This window comes from Mugil cephalus, chromosome 11, assembly GCF_022458985.1.
Source record: "Mugil cephalus isolate CIBA_MC_2020 chromosome 11, CIBA_Mcephalus_1.1, whole genome shotgun sequence".
NCBI classification, from domain to species: Eukaryota; Metazoa; Chordata; class Actinopteri; order Mugiliformes; family Mugilidae; genus Mugil; species Mugil cephalus.
In genome coordinates, this window is record NC_061780.1 from 16,852,178 (window position 1) to 16,870,107 (window position 17,930).

Here is a 17,930-nt window from a genome sequence, read left to right on the forward strand (position 1 = left end):
ACCATGTGTGGAGGTCCAGGATGTTGCTGCACGGGGGGAACAGCTGGGGTGGTGAGAGGGTGTTTTTCTCCATGACTAAGCACAATGTTCCTAACAAGCCCTCTGCCTCATTCAACTTCCTCTGACCCCAGAAGCCATTTTCACCTACATGCGCGAAACTTAAAACTTCGAAAAAGACGTTAAGTTTCAGTTTCTGTGCAGCTGTAACAGGGAGACAGATCTGTCCTGGTGGTAATGATCTCTGCTACCAGCGAACATGACGACTTTATATGTGTGTCCCTATGAGACCTGCATAAAAAAAAAAGTGCCATGAAATAAAAATAAACGGCAACATTCACCAATCAAATGTGTGATGGCAGGCGTGATATTCTGTCATTAACGCCGACCGGAGGAGTCCGGACTGACTGTGAGCCCTGTGTGGTGATGCCTGTGACAGTCTAAATGAACATTAAGCTGTAATCCAGTGCAGCCTGATGGATGTTTTGATTGCACTGTCAAATTATTTTTTGTGGCACGGCGAAAATTTATTACTGTCGCTGATGAATTTTCACATGACGATGACACGTGGTCAGATACGCTCACGTCTCAGGGACTCTTCAGAGTTCATGTTTTTCATGAGGTCACACAACTAACACACAAAACTACATGTGAATAAAAAACGCTTCAAAACATATGTATTATACACACACACCAATCAGCCGCAACATTATGACCACGACAGTCACATTGACCATCTTGTGACGATTCAGTGTTCTGCTGGGAAACAGTATTTGTGTGGATGTGCCACCCACCTAGACCAGACTCCCCCACCCCATAGCAATGATGCAGTAACACAGACACACACAAAAACGGTTCAACTCGGTGAAAAACATTAAAAGGTGTTGACCTGGTCTCTAAATTCTCTAGATCCCAAACTGATCCAAGTATCCGTGGGGTGCACTGGAACAAGCCTGACCCCACTAACAACATCCTGTTATGAGACACACAGGACACCCTCAGAAGACCCATGTCCATTCTCTGATGAGTCTGTTTTGGAGGCTTATTAGGAAGGTGGTCATAATGTTATGCCTGATCAGGTATACCATCATGTATATAATTCCAGCTTCTGGCAGTGAACTGAAGAAACTTAAATAAATAATGTCTAAAGATAATTTAATCAAAAAACAAAAACAAAATGTTTGTTATATTATGTATAAAACAGGTTTCCATTACAAAACGCGGATTACCGATCATTTAAGTCCAAGTGGGTAAAAAGTTCCAAACGTTGGACCATCTTTGGTTGAAGGTCTGAAGATGAACAGCTGTTCAGGATCCAGAGATCTCCTGCAGGAGTTCAGCAACCAATGGGACCACATCGACGTGACATCTGGGGTGGAGAGGAAAAACGTTATGAAATGAGATGAGAATAAAGTGAATGAACGGGAGCAGCAGGTGTGGACTGAGTGAATGAAGGTCCTGCCTGGTCCTGTGCTGGTGTCCCTCTACATTCTCTAGACATTTTCATTGCAACTTGCTAAGAACATAGGTCTGTATGTGATACTGTGGTTTGGTGAAAACATCCAGTCTGCTCGTAGCCCTGCAGGCTGTCTGTAATCTACTCCTCTCTCCTCCTCCCCCTCTTATCTCTCTCCTCTCCTCTTCTTTCTCCCAGGTGTCTTTGAGGGCAGTCCGACAGCCAGGCCAGCGGAAGCCCAACAAGCCCCATCTTAGTTAATTAAAACCTCCATAATTAACCTAATTAACACGACACCCGGAGGCCTTTAAAACCCTTGAAAGTTTGTGGATTTGGAAAACGGAAAAATGGGTCCGTGAAAGTTTCAGGACAAACTTCGGCGCGTCGTTACTCATTAAAATCCCAAATTGACACTCACGGCCGCGCGGAGGACGGCGGAAAAATGAAATAATTGGTTTTGGATTACGGTGAACGGCTATAACAGGAGCACATTAGCAGCTCACGCACGGACGTGTCTGTTGTGCGGAATTGATGTATTGAAGTAGAAAAAATAAAAATAAAAAAAACACCAAAACACATCCCAGAAAAACAAACCCCGCAAAACTGTTTTCTTATGTGTCCGGAAAAGAGCGTAACTCTCCACAGAACAGATTTGTGTTTTTCAACTGAAACAGGAAATGAAGAGCCTCCATTAGTGAACTTTCTTTGGACGCCCATTAGCAGTAGCTTCAAATTTAGCCTCAGAGTTTTTAACAAGACGATTCAGCCTACTATTTTATTATCGGTATGAAGTCCTCAGAGAGTGGAGGTTACAGATATCGTGTTACTGATGGCTTTGACTGACTGAACTGCAGCCGTAAACTCGGATCAGGTTTTGGGCCCCAAGGCTTTTCTTCAATAACAGGGACCGTGAGTGACACTCCTCTCCTCCCTGCTCCTCCCTCCCTCCCTCTTTCCTCGGTCAGGGTTGAGGTTTTGAAAAGGCATTCCTCAGGTTGCCATGGCAAAAGCTGAATGACATCATTCGGGTTAGGATCTCAGCCCAGACCTCCCCTCTCCTTCCCACCCTTCTTTCGTCTCCCACCTCGGCCGCAACTCCTCTCATCCTCTCAATTAAAAAAAAACTCTCCTCCTCCCCAACCCCCCCCCCACCCTTCTCCTTCCTGTCCCTTCCTCTCCTCTCATCTCCTGCCCTTTCTCCTAAAACCTCTGCTCCCCTCCTTCTAGCGCTGAACCGGTGGGAGGGCGCCAGTCTCAGCCACTTCAAAGGGGCTGGAGCTGATCCGCGCTTTCATCTGCCGGAGAGGAGAGCGAGGAGACGAAAGGAGGGAAGAGGAGAAGTGGGAGAGCAGGGGAAAAAAAAGTGAAGGGAATAGACGGTGAGGGGGAGAGGAGGAGAAATTGGTACAGAGGGTGACAAATGGGGTGAGAGAGGAGAAAAGATGGTGGGGGGAGAAGGGAAAAGGAGCAGGAGTGGGCCTCTATAGCTGGACAACAATACACCTTTATTATTGATCTGACTGGGTGTGATTGAGTGAGTGTGTATTCATCATGTGGCTGTGTGTGTGTGTGTGTGTGTGTGTGTGTGTGTGTGTGTGTGTGTGTGTGTGTGTGTGTGTGACAGGTCGCTGGTTTCATACATCAAAAGATCAAACGAAGCACGGTCGCTACGGAGACAAAAAACCCTCGGCTCAAAGAGAGAACACATTCGGCCCACATGCTCATAAAAGGAAGAGATACAGGTGTACACATGGACACACACGAGCATTTTAAAATTATTGATCCGCGATATTTGCTTCTAGAAATTGAAATGCTATTTGTTTTTGCCACTATCTGTGATACTCGGTGTAAGGTGGATGTAACCATCAGCCTCAGGGGTCCTCAAGCTCATGTTTCTTAGAAGGAAGCCGTTACTTTGTACTTACTAAAAGAGTAGATTACGTTTCTCTTGATATCTGATGTCAAGAGACGTCCAAACGAGGACGACGCGCAGTTTTGATCGCGTACATATTTCATCCCTCGGCTCTCTACTTCAGTCGGACGCACGCATCCTTTCAATTAACAGCTAGAAGGAAGAAAAAAAAAAAGATCCGGTTTGATGGGCGTGATGCACAGACGTGTTCAGACGTGCATGGGAATAGGAAGATGGGGGAGACACATCTAAATGCAAAATGATTTGTTGTTGTAAAGTAACTGCCTGTCATGGCTGGAGGGGTTGGTGTGTGATTTCGAGTTCTCATGAGAAATAGGTGACATCCTGGGTCACGATAAGGACCAGCAGCAAGTGCTGTTGCGCAAACAGGTTTTGCCTAATTCGCTTAGAAAAATAAAAACACAACGCCTATTATAAATGATTGTCTGTAAAGTAAAAAGCGCCTTAAGTGGATCTTAGTCTTAGTCTTTATTCACATTTATTACCTAGGATTTTTCTGTCACGTTTTCAAGGTGCAAATCTCTAAAATAACTAGCGTCAAGTTGAGAGATCAGCTGATCAAACGCTAACGGATAACGCAGGAGACAGAGGCAGGGCTTGGCATGGGAGGAGAACAGCTGACCTCCACTGGGCTTTTATAGGGTGAGACAGGAGAGGAGATCAGGATTAGTGCTGGGCTGCATCTGTGGAGCTGATTTTCCTTTTTAGGGTCTGTGGACAGGGTGATGGAGCTCAGGGAAGAACCCCTGCTCCCCTTGAGTTGATAGGAACCAGCTGAGGCAGATGACTCCCTAAGGAGGTTTGTGGGTCCACCTGGGAGGACACCATGGGGCAGATTCAGATTTCACTGGAGGGATTATATTTCCCTGAGAAGGCCTGGGGTCTCCCCCCCCCCCCGTAAAAGCTGGAAGTGAAGAGGTAGCTCAGGACGCATGGGTCACTTCTCTTAGACTGATTCTTCCACAGCTCGGTTGCCGATAATGATAATGACTGTGGGAAGTGTGTGTTATATCAAAATAATGGAAGGGATGATAAACTGCTGAAGAAATGAGCACCTGTTGGAAGTAGTCATGTCCTGTAGCAGACTCATTAGCGCCGCGCCTTCAGGACATCCTAACCAATCAGATCTGTCTGTAGTCTGGACCTGAGGAAACAGGGAGACAAGAAAAACAAAATGAGTTAGAGAGGCTGAATACACGGCCACACTACAAGATAACACTGTTGTTTTTTGGAGTTTTATTGGATCAGTTAATCAGAGGAAGAAGTACTTAAGGTTTAACTATAGTTTCTCCAATAACGAGAAACCAGTGATGACAAATTAACACTTTTTAAACATAATTCACACATTCTTTGTCGTGCATTTCAAAGCTCTACATTGTACATTGCACACATGTAAGAACCGCTGGTTTGTGTTGCCGCCAAAGCGCCGTTCCACGAGTCATCGAGACCAACCGCTGAGTGACATCGCACTCATTTGTCACTTCCATTTCAAAGTCATGATCACGATCAAAGAGCTAATTAGCCAAAAATCCAGATGAATGAACCAACAAACGCACATAAACACACTCTCTGTTTAATTCGTCTTTTCATCACGCGAGTATTTTTATTTGTCTTTGCGTCCACAGATCTTCATCTTTATCTCTGTATCGGCTGCTAAATAGAAATGAATTTATTCTATGATCCTGCTCCTGAGCGCGTACTCCACTCTGGATTAGACTGTCAGCTCAGTTCCCCTCCATCCTTCACTGAATTCCCCGCCTACATCATTTGTCTCCTCTCTTTGTCACCGGTTTTATTTTTTTTTTCCTGTCCTGACATGTCCCTCCACGCCAGGATGTCTGAGCTCCTCACCCAACCGGGAACACCTGGTCCACAGACGTGTGTGTGCTTGTGTGTGCTGGACGGTTGTCACTTAGAATGAAAATATTCAGTTTTGACAGGGACTGAATTTAAAGTCTGCGTAACAACCTGAATGTGACATTATGTTAAAAGTTAGAGGTAAAACAAATGTAATAAGGTAAACTGAAATAAGTAAACAATCTCTTCTAGGGTTGTGTTGTGTTCGTGTGTGTGAGTGGATGTGTGCCCATGTGTTTGGTGAACGTGTTTCCTCTGATCTCCGGTGACATCATCACCTCTGTCTCTGTAGCGACACAGCATGGTTGTTGCTAAGGAACGGAGGTTAGGAGGAGACAAAGACGCTCCCCTCACTCACTCACTTTTCCACCAAGCGCACACACACACACACACACACACACACACACACAATCCTGCCTTCACCATCAGTGGGTAGGGTGCCTGCCAAGCAAACACACATATGCCTACTTATCATCCCTGCTCTCCACCTCGTCTTCACCCTTGCCTCCCCCCCCACCCCTCTCCTTATCCTCCCCTCGCTCGCTCTCTACCTGAAGAACACCCTGACTCAATAACACTGAACTCAAAGTCATACGAGAGGCGCACAGACAGACAGCAGAGGAAAGACAGACATGTTGCCTCTCAGAAAGACAGCACAGGGCTGTCACAGCAGACACCAAGTTCAAACGAGTGACAATGTACCTGACAGCAGAGAAACAGAGGGGAGTACATTTGCCGGAATAGCATATAGATCACGAATGAATATCACCACGCGTGATTGTGTGTTTGTGCGTGAGAGAGGTAAGGGACAGGAGGAGACAGACTACTGAGGAGTGTCTGTTTATTTTATGGATAATTTGACAATAATAGGTAACGGGTTTTTTTTTTTTTTTGACTTATCATAAGTCATCGTTTCTAGTTGTAATTGTCGGTCATGTGTGGCGAAGACGTCTTCGTGAATTCATCTGCCTCCCTCTAAACTTCAAGTCTGGCCAAGCCGGAAGCACTCGGGGATTGGAGGATGAATAAATAAATAAATAAACAAATAAATAAATGTTCGCGTTTCCGGCTGGAGCATGTAAAAGGGTACAATAATTGGACGTAACGCGCTTTGACATTTTGGAGACTGTGATGAGAGATTTCGGCCTCCGGAGACGAGAGAGAGGAGGAAGCTTCTGGACACGAGTGGGAGGTTAACAAGCAGAAAGACACGAGCACATCGCGGTGACATCAGGCTTTAGCCGACAGACCCCGCTGTCACGTCGTGACTGAGCACAATTCACACCAAATACTACAGACCAATGAGCAATGTTTTTGCCCCGGTTTTAGAAGGTAAGCGGTCAGGATAGCGACGAGCATTACGCACACGTGTTAAGGGATGAATCGCTGAACTAAATCCGGTCTGTGTTGTCAGACTAATAAATTTAAAAGCTGGAAAATCAAAGAAATGCTTTTTATTTAATTACTACTGCTCTTGAAGTCTTTACAAACTGTCGATGAAAAAAAGATAAGTTGATTATTTCACTAATTCAGACTCGATTCATTCGCCCGCTCCCGTCCCTTGCACTTTCTAAGCCATTAGCAGGATCTTTGATTGAGATTAACACAGGCCTGAAATCAATGAGAGATAATTAAAAAGCTTTTTTTTGAAGGGCAGACACTCGTCTGCGTGTGTAGGTGTGGGTTTGAAAGAAAACGCGAGTCACTGCCTTGCTCTGAAGGTGCATGTGAATAAGTGTGTGTTGTGGGTAATGGATGTGTGCTGCCATCCAACCCACTGACTGATTATAAGGTCAAAGAAAACTCTGCTTAGCAAAAGGGATAATATGCACGTAACCACAAATATGTAGGTGAATATAAACGCACTGTCTTTAAATCTTGGTAATGGAACAGAGGGGGAAAAGCACCGCAAAAAAAAGTCAGAATTGACCGTCGTAATGAGCAGAATGACTAAATGTGCAGAGAGGTAGATGAGTAGTTTTCTGAGCAAATAAATTAGTTGTGCTCCGAGCACTGGGACGCTGCTCAGTGACTCATCCACAAGCTACGAGGAAACAGCTGACACGCTCTGGTCGTTGAGCAGGACAGAGACAACACACGAATGTGTTACTGTGTCTAGTATCGGGGGGGTAATGAGGGAGTTTGCACAAGAGGACAAATGTGTTACAAACAGAGGTGAGTGAGCGAGCATGTGTGTGAAAGCGTTTGTCTGTGGGTGATACAAGTGGAAGGAGTCAAAAATACACATGCAAACACTTCATTTTCTAGCTGCTAGAAAGCAGCTTCCAGGCATAGCCGTCAATCAGATCGCGTGACAGGCAGGGTGACACCTGACCTTGTGTCCCATGTTTGCAGCCAAGCCAAAACGTTAAGAATGAAGTTTACATAATTCATCGGCATCTGAAGAGAAATCATCCTCCAATTATTCTGACTTCACGTTGACTCGTGAAGATGTTAAGATTTGCACTGGACTAGCCCACAATGAGCCCACCTCACTTTTAACTTCCTCTTCAAATTAAGATTTACATTCAGTTCAGTGTGTATCATCTCATGCTCCCAGGACCATTTGGTTAAAGCTAAAGAAATGTATTTAAGTCGCTTAAATCTTAAATTGTCAGTAAATATTCTAACCCTGGTCTTTGGTGTCAAATTAAAATCCTTTATCTCGATGCTCTTGGTTGTTCCCATATAAACACATGAAGACCACAACACTTCCTGCATTTCATTGTTGGCTTTGGTTAGTAAATCCTGCACAAGAAAACCATCAAATATGATTTTATCTCCTAGGAGAGCTAAGCTGTGGACGGTAAACTAGTTCTAGTCTCATATGCAGCTGAACAATATTTTCTGAACAGGTACATTAGTATTATCATTTATACTATCATAATTATTATTGGCATCTCGTTAAATCCTATCTCCTGGAGAGTGAACTGCAGCCGCTCAAGTTTCCTCCATGTTGCCAGACTGAGATGATGCCATTGATTATGCTTCAGGGGTTGTAAATCTCAGCTTGCTTTGTTGCTGTGTACTCTTTATGGGTCAGATATGGTCTGTGCTACACATCGTTGTGACTATCAGACAAAACTAGACAGACACTGAGTGACGGGGAGAAACAAACCAGCGCCTTTGCTTCCTGTCTGTCTTCCTCCCTCTGCCATTCAAGCTACGGTGAAACTACACATTACTCTGACAACATCAGCACAGGAGGACTGCGTGTGTCTAGGTGTTACTCCAATTTAGCTTTTATTGCGTGGACGTGTGCGTTCCACTCACCAGTCGTTTAATGATCCTCAGCGTGGTGCGCTGTGCTCGCGGGCTCTCGGTGTGCATGTGCGTGTGCAGCGTCCGTGAGAAGCTTTGCAAACAGGAAGGTGACAGGCAGTCGTGACCCTCTCCGCCGTATAGCTGGACCAGCAGGGACAAACACTGGAGAGACTCCTCCCACACCTCCTGGTTGTCAGTAGCCAGCTGCATGGAGAGCAAAGATGAAATAATGAAGGTTACATTCAGCTGAAATAAACTGAAGTGTCCTCATCAAAGTGTGAGTGTTTGTATCTTAAAAGAAGACATTTGTAGTATTAATAATTGTACTCTGAGGTGCATCTTAAGGAATTCAGTGGATTTGCACAGTCAGCAAAACATTCAGCTCCTTCACTGTGCATGAGCTGCTGATGTTAGTCTGAGTTCACATCAAGAGGTAAGAACTTCAAGAAGTTTGAAACCATCAAACTGTACCAACTATGGGGTTAACTGATAGATGACGACTGTTTAACTTCTAGCTTGATCATCATTTTAATCACACCTCAGATAAAGATGACGGGAGATGACAAGTTTTAGCATTATATGTGACATTGCATGTTCACACCTTTTAGGTTATTTCTTTTTAAAACTAAAAACAACATTGTGTTAGACAGAGAAAGACTCGTGGTTATGTGTATCCAAGGCGACAACAACGAACAACCACCGGGCTTGTCTGCTGCTGCAGCTAATGGTGTCTTCAGACTATCTGGGAGAGAGTAACAGGCTGAAATGTTTTTAACAGGAGCCAGAGATGCGATGCTCAAACTGTTGCCCAACTCCTGACACCATGTCATGTGTGTTACGCCCGGGGGCCTCAGCTTTTTACCACGCTTACTGTGTGTTTGCTTCACCATTTCCACTGACTTGCTCTCAAAGTTTTGTATTCCAATCTCTTTATATGCAGTAAAACGCATTTCCTGCCGTTAGCCACATTAGCTTTCCTTTTCACTACAAAAAAAAAGAAAAAAAAAACAGGGAGTGGCAGCTATTGTGGGATTGAGCTTTCTCTTGGAATAGCTTGTTCTACCTTAAAATACACTATATTCAGAACAGATCCATAAGTTTAAACCATATTTTCTGACTATCAAAAAATAAAAACGTACCACACCAAGTAAATTTTAACACGTCATTCATCAATAATGGGCCCATCAGCCTTCAGAACTGCGTGTTTTTAACTTAAACAAGCTTGAAGTGTCTCTCCTGCTCTCTGCCACTAATCTCTCATGGGGCCAAGAGGCTGCGTAGAGGCCGAGGGTGTGTCAGCTGCTCCTTCAACCCGCTCGCTCACACACAGACGCACACAAAGACGCCCAACCAACACTCAATGTGTCGAGTATAAATAAAAACCTCTATTGTGTCCCTGGAGACCTCTTCTTCTCTCCCCGGTCTCCTTTCTTTCTCCTCTACCCGCTACTCCACTTCCCAGAATGCCTCACAGCGAGACGCTCTCTCTTTACCGTGAAATCGCTCATCTATCTTCCATCCATTGTAGCGAGCAGCCTCCGCTCTTTGCCTTTACTTTTCTATAGTTTTTTTTAAATGTACAGAAAGTTGTGGAATGAAAACTTGTCCCTTTTACACCCACTCAATCTTCCCAAAGAAGTGATGGACATATTTGAATTATTTTCCTTCATTTGAGCCACGGGGGTTAGGTGCGCGCTCATCTTTACAGTCACACAAGTATCTGTCCGCATGTAATCACAATGCGGGATTATAATCAGGAAGTAATGATTAATATTGTGACATTATCTAACAGCACTCTTAAAACATTCATTTGTACAGAGGATAATCATCTGGACTGACCAGACACATTGCAGCAAAAAAGTGACTTCACATGAAAATGATCTTCTAAGTGATGAGGAGTCCCAAATTTTTATTTAGGGGGACACCTTTGGCCATTTGTTTATTCACCTAGAACATGCTACCTTTAGAAGAGAGAACTTTTTTCACTCCTAAATCAGCAGTGCTGCTGTTTACACTGCTGTGAGACACTGACAGATTTCGATCTGGGAGGAATAAAGTTGAGGCTGTAAAATTTTAAGATGGCACACTCACAGGGGTGCAGTGGAAGAAACGGGTGAAAACCATGAGAAATAGTGTCCTTTAAAAAAAAAAAAGTGAAAGAAATTAAGTTTTAATAGTATTTTTTTACTTGTAACACCTGCTGATGAATGACTTCTCATAGAAAACACAATCAGTGTCATATTCTTTACACAGAATACACAAGCCCTGTTTAAATAAACATACACACAGCTCTCACGTTGTTAGTGTAACTGTATCAAATATATATATATATATCTAGGCATACACAAACGTGCATGCAGAAGCGAGCAGGTATTTATGTATGAATGCATGGCGTTTACATGTGCACCTACTCAAACACGCATGTACGGGGTCTCACCGTGTGGATGAGGTGTGTGCTGAGCTGACTCAGGGGTCTGTTGGCGAGGAGCAGCTCCTCTGCTGCCTCCGTCTCTGCTGCTGGACAAGATAGCCTCTGGCTCTATACACACACACACATACACACGCACATGAATCATTTATAGAGATTTGACAGTCAATAATGATGGATCCAGAGACCCGCCAAGACTTACTCTGACAGACTGACACAGACACACTGATAGACTAAGATAGGAAGTGGTGTTTCTGCATGTGCTGTGTTATTTTAACCCTTCTGTAACACAATACTAAGTTACTTCTGCATCTCATTATGACTTCAGTCTTCTCACGTCTTTTATCCCGTCCTTCATCGTGAGCGCCTCTGAGCCTCACCTCGTCTCATTTTAGTTCAGTTCATGGCTGCAGTGGAACTTGAGGCCAATTACTGGTGGAATAATGTGATTAAAAGTGGCAAACGTTTTCTCTCTCTGCCTAAGTCACTCCTCCTCTGCTCCCTCCTCTTGTGTAGTAAATATAATCTCTCTTGACCAACAGAGTAATAGTTCGGGGAGAGCGGTCTAGTCACGTCCTCTCCGCTTATCAGACCTTATTACCCAAATGAATTTGGTTTGGACAGAAGTTTTCTTTCTAATGAGCTTTGCATTTCTCACAGAATTGATTTCCGCTCCCTCTTCCATCTCTGCCTCTCCTTCTATCGTTCCATCCTTCACTCTCTCTTTCACCCAGTCTTTTACCCTGCCTCCACTTTAGCCCCCGCTACCGCCACCCCCCCCCCCGACCGGGTATTAATATGTATGCGTTGAGCTGGGGTGCACGCTGTGGGGAGATGGGGGCTGGTGTGCGCTTGCACCTACGCGATTGTGTGTGCGCGAGTGTATGTAGTGAGGCAAGCTGAGGACAAAGCCAGTGGTGATAATGAGGCCGCAGGGACATAGCCAGACAGGCCCCTCTGTGTACGCCTCTATATGTGTGTGTGTGTGTGTGTGTGTGGATGTGTGCGAGTGTCCCAGGGACTCAGGACCTCATCCGCTTTCTCCTGAGTCCACAAATTCAATATTGCGCTTGCTTAAACCTGCTAGCTTCCACTGCACACATCAAGGGACACGCACGTGCACAGACACATGCCTTCAGGGACGTGATACCGGGGCAACATTTTGAGGAAGTTGACGAATAGTGGTGAATGAATGGGGGGAAACACGTGAGCCTGTAGGAACCAGAGATGACCAACAACACATGCCTCACAATGATTTCCAAAAACAAATATTATATGACAGGCTGTTGCGTGTCTTTATGGATTTAGAATTAGTACAGTAACCAAATGTCGATATTGTCTCCAGAATTTAACTAATTCATTCAAGAAATACCACACAGAGTGTGAGGGGAGGAAGTAAACGAGTTTGTAGAAATGTTATGAGATTTACATTATTGGTGATTAAAACCCTCCGATGCATGCTGCAGTGATACAATGAGGTTATTTTGTACAATCAACAGACTTGACAGATCTGTGTCACAATGCCTGTCTGGTTCTTGTGAACGGCCTTTGAGTTCATACCTGCAGTGCGGAGCGGACAACAACTGAGGTTTGCTTCAGGATGTTGTGAAGCAGTTCCAAAAGGGCTTGTAACACAAGATGGCTGACCTTCCTCCCAGCATGCCCCTCTCCGTCCAAGTGCACTAGCGCAGCTTCCGTGAACGTCTTTACCACCACCTCAATAAGTCCTGTAGCAGAAGAGAAAAGGGTCTTCATGAGGGGGATTTAAACAAATGCTGCCTTAAATGGGGCTGGAGAAACTTTGCGAGTAAAAACAGTTTGGACGGGTTCACAAGTCACAACGTGTTTGCTGACGTTGGCAGGGGTGGATGATGAGTTAATGAGCAGCAATTCAGTTGAATAGAGGTTTCTTCCTGACTTTATGTGTGAGGTAAACATGGATGTCCTCAACAGCGTGTTCCTTTCATTATGCTTTAGCAAATGAAGATGAAGACACCTGGTTATTATCCAGCTACACTGGTAGACTCAGTGGCTTCCATACTCCAACAGGTGTTATCAAAAAGACATAAACACTGAAGAACCAAATAAACACTGGATTATAAAGACACTAGAAAATGTATGGCCTCACAGGTTCGTTAGGTTGTGACCATAAAAAAGCGCAGCTCAGCAGAAAACAAAGAACGTCCATGATTACATAAATCATTAATTAAAGTAAACTGAAAACATCAAATAAAACCAAAATTTCAGTTTCATATACAGTCAGCACATCTCACTGTCTCTCCTACATGTGTATGTGTAAAGGCTAAGAGTATCTGAACCTCAGCATTTTATTGGCACTAACTTGCCAATAGTTTGCGATTGAGCTATTAAAACAGAACTGTGCATGGTCAATATTTGTCTGAAAAACCAAAGGTATTAACGCGGTAAAGTCCACATAACAGTAACAAAAGCAACAAAACAACAACTAAGTTACACGGTCATGGAAAACATGTTCTATTGTTTTTATTAAATCCTTATTTTTTAATTTTCAAATAAACATCAACATGGGACACAGAACAGTCCAAGGCAAAAACCAAAAACACACAAACAACTAATCCCAGTCAAGATTGTCTATTATCATGGGAAAAACTAAGTAGAAATGGGGATAGAAAAAAGGGGAAGAAATAATGAGGGTTACTAGAAGGAGATGCCTTCAATAAAATTTACAAAAGGGCTTTTGTCTGACTTCCAGTTAAAGAGGATAAGTCTACGAGCAATCAAAGATGAAAATGCTACTGTCCGCAAATATGTGTACACAGTGGAGAGGTGTAAATGCAAGTTAGGCTCTCTCCCCATGACTCTAATAAAATAGCCATACCCAGATCTCACTCCCAAGCCTGTCTAGTTTTATCCCACAAAACTGTCTTTAATTCTTGTTTTGTATAAATTACAGATACCCATTTCTTCTCAAATGGATCTATTTCCAAAACTGTCTAATGTAATGGGCTTTTGGGTTTTCTTTGCACAGCCACGTATCTGAACATATATGAAAAAAAGGTTGCTGGGTATGTTATAGCTCTCCTTCAACATATCAAAAGAAGAAAAGGTGTCTGTGTATAGATTCCTGAAAAACACTAGACCACTTCTATGCCAGCACTGAAAAGCGTTGTCTAAAAGAGACGCTGGGAAAAAAGGGTTGTTTGCGATGGGAAAAAAACAAAAAAAAAAACAGCTGGCCTGTTTCAGACCAAAGTGTTTCCTAAACTGTAACCATATCTTCAAAGGCGCTTTGATCACAGGCTTCTCCAACCGCACATCGTGAATATATGTAGTATTGGCAACGTGTTAGATCGAAATTCCATCTCTGCCCAGTCGGTACCCTCTTTATTTCTGTACGTAAAAATCCAAACGTCAAGACCGTCTGCCTCTGTAGAAGAAGGTAAATATTCTTTCTTCATCCTTGGGTTCGAGTTATTCCATATAAATGATGGGATTAAACAATTTCCCTGTGGGGATCGATAAAGAAATGTTGAAAGTAGACTTTGAAATAAATATCGGGATCATCTGGAAAAGATAACGGTATTTAGGTAGTACTGACATCTTGTCTATACTGATACGACCTACAGGTGACAATGGCAGAGCTTGTTGTTTCGTTACGTTTTAATCTTCTTTTCATATCCATTTCCCTTTCACTTCACCTCATCGCTTCCTAGAAAACGGCCCAATGTACAGCAACACTACCCTTTGCTGAGCAATGAATAAATGGCACCTACTAAAGTGCAAACCCCTGTTCCTTTGCCTTATTAAAATTAACCAGTCACAGAAAACACTGCATTCTGCAGCCTGATGTAGTTCGATAGTTTAAGTATCCTGAGGCGTAGTCAGCCTGTAAGTGAACACTGGACAAATTCTGGTTGACATGACACATGAATTGTAATAAATGTGCCCACATGTGAGTACTCAGGGAACCAGCAAGTCCACAGCTGCCGTCCTTCACTTCCATCTCTGCGCATGAGAAAGTCACAGATCGAAAACAAATCACTGTCTTCACGGAGGAAAACACACCCAGCTATATTTTCCCATTCTAACAGATCTTTATTTGGAAAGCAGATGTGTGTGTTTATTTCTGAGAGTGAAAGTGTAACAGTGCAGACAATAGAAAGCTATTGCCCGCTGTCAGCGAGATGCACTGTTACTCTGTCAAAGGGCCTCATAATTAATTAGACGGACTGCTCTACTTTGGACTGTTCAATCACACAAAAACTCCTCTTCTGTTGTTAATGTATTCTGACAATATTCTGACAAGACCCACTTAGATGTAAACTCTGTTCTCTGCGGCTGCTTGAGTATATGTGTATAGTATTATTCTATTGTGACCAGCATGGAGTACGCTTGTAACGATTAATCGTTAGGATAAAACTAACTATATTAGTCAATTCCGTAACACAAAGTCAAACGCTCAAAACGAGCCAATGCAAAGGTTTTTATGCATTTTACATTCACGGGGTTGAAAATGTATTTCTCTTAAATTACACAATAGTTTTCAGTTAATCTGCAAAGACCACCCAACAGTATGATTTGAAATGGGCTATGAAGTCAAATAAAAGTTCTGTTAGAAGGAAAGTGAACTTTCAAGGGAAATTTTAAGCATCTGAACACTGTCTTCCAAATGACGTGCAGTGATTTCATTCCTAGTCACTCCCTGGCTGCGTACCGTGGCTCATCAGACCACCTGTCAACATTAAAACTGTGTTTATTTTCTCAAAGAGTCAGTGCAATAGCAGCTGTTCCATTAAAACACACCTAATAAAAAGACGGATAGATATGTTTTTACGGGATATACTTGTTCCAAAGTTTGTGTATCTCTGGTAACACACTGTGGCTACATGAGTCACTGATATTGTTCAGAGATTAAACAAGCCAGGACCACGTCTGTTCTCGGCATGATGTCAATCATCTGACTGAATTTCACCAGTAACTGCGGACAAGATTATAGCTCAGCAGTGTGAAAACTGAAATTACTTTAGAAATTTAGACTGACATCATCACCGGCGAAGTGGAGTGAGGTGTGCTGTTATGTGATGTTACTCTTATCTATCTTTCTCATTTGCTCGCAGGCTGTATAAAAACATTTTCCGTCAGCCATCCCTGCCAACAGGCAGTCCATGAAATCATCTAAAAGTCACAGGGGACTAACCTAAATGCGTTTCTTTACTTGAAAAGCTTAAAGCGGTTATTTTTCACTTCATAATCAAATTAAACTGAAAAAACTGTCAAGAGTGTGGAGACAGAAACACGTTAAAAGCTCATTTACAGCCACGAAGATAATTTAATGTCAGCAGCAAAGATAAAAACTCTTCTATTCATAGAACTAGACATATAAGAGTTTTTTTGTTTGTATCTTTTGCTCTTGCACCCAGTTTAGTGTCTATACATTTGTGGCTATTTTAATCTGCTGTGACTGACACAAACTAATGTGGTGATGCACATCAGTATGATCCAGGGGACTGCATATAGCGACTGCATTCAGTCAGTGAAAACAATTAAATTAATATGCGCAAAGGTTACTTCAAAGTTTATGTTCAGGTGAGTCATTGAAAATCTCAGTGCTGGGACATAGCTTGTCATTTTTTAGTTCATCCCAGTTAAAAATAGCCGCTTTGCAGTATTATCTATTTATAAACCAACAAGTTCTACTGGGAATCAGCAGAGAGGATGGTTCACTCTGCTGACTACTGTAAGCAACGAAGGAATCCTCGACCATATATGATTAAAAGTTCATGTTTCAGTTACTTTAAAGATGAATGAATGTGGTTTCAGTAATGGACTGCTACTGTAAAATGAACATATAGCTACAGCCTCTTAGTCCTCATCAAATATGGAGTAACGCATCCTATGATCTAATCGAACTGACCGAACTGACAGATTAAACATTCGGATATTAACCCAATAGTAGTTGGGTTTTAGGTTGGTGAAATTAAACCCTACGTCATTATCGAGATATTCTCATGTGCACGTGTGAATATTCATCAGGCAGACATGTGTTCATTTAGTCTGGAGGGATAAGAGATGTCATCCATTGTTCAGACTACTTATTGCCATTCAAATGTTACAAAATAATAACCTTTACTCTGTAAAAACATTTACTTCAATACTGGAATCATGTCATCACACTTACTCATATCCCATTGACAATAATAATAGTAATGTGTGACTGAGTGCTAGTCTTTAATTTAGCGTAATCAGTCTTAGTTTGTGGAGTATGGATGGAAGATTTATGCGTGAATGTGGATTCAGACACATTGTGGCAGATGATGCCGTGCACTTACAATCTCAATACTTAAATACAAATGGTTCTGCATGTAGATGTGATCCTACAAACCCAGCTACAGAGCCAGATACGGCCGGTAACTGTGGTCCCACACTAACGCTAAAACACCATTGAACTGAATTCTTTTACTTAGTATTAAGTTAAAATTAAATGTGACCAAATCTCCTGGACAAGAACAACCACTCAGATTAAAAATTATGACCAAATGTTTGCAGCCTACATAAAAATCCCACATGACTGTTCCAAATATCACTTGTCTTTCTTGATATGTAGGTTACATTCTGAGTCGAGGGCAATAAAACTCACCACACTGTCACATACTGCCATAACTGTGACATGTAATGATTGATTAATCACACTAGATATTATGACAAATGTTTACAAATCAATATTTTCTCACGGATGCCTATAGGATGTGATGCAAGACACGCAGCAAAACATCTACATGCTGTCAAAAGTGTTATATTGATTTTTGTTATGCAAGGCAGTCACGCCAGAAACCTCTTGGGCACCTAATAGTATGAAAACATTAATATGGAAGACAGATCGTTGCGGTATAAATTATGCCGGAGGGTATCATTATTGATTGGACACATATGGACACAGTGTGGAAGAACCATTATAGAATATGTTTGGACACCGTTTGGGGGGAAATATCCAGGACGCGGTTTCACATGTCAATGTA

The 17,930-nt window shown here is 42.7% G+C and overlaps 1 protein-coding gene across 1 annotated transcript in view; it reads right to left on the reverse strand.

Annotated features, from left to right (window-relative positions):
- Positions 1 to 1,135: 1,135 nt before the first annotated feature.
- Positions 1,136 to 17,930, reverse strand: part of ulk4 (unc-51 like kinase 4) — a 64,707-nt gene continuing 47,912 nt past the window's right edge. The window contains exons 33-37 of the mRNA XM_047599930.1: positions 12,496 to 12,662; positions 10,945 to 11,046; positions 8,517 to 8,711; positions 4,442 to 4,530; positions 1,136 to 1,366 (exon numbers count right to left, since the gene is read on the reverse strand). Coding sequence (XP_047455886.1) covers positions 1,306 to 1,366; positions 4,442 to 4,530; positions 8,517 to 8,711; positions 10,945 to 11,046; positions 12,496 to 12,662 — 614 coding nt within the window. The 3' untranslated portion in view covers positions 1,136 to 1,305. The remainder of the gene's footprint in view (positions 1,367 to 4,441; positions 4,531 to 8,516; positions 8,712 to 10,944; positions 11,047 to 12,495; positions 12,663 to 17,930) is intronic.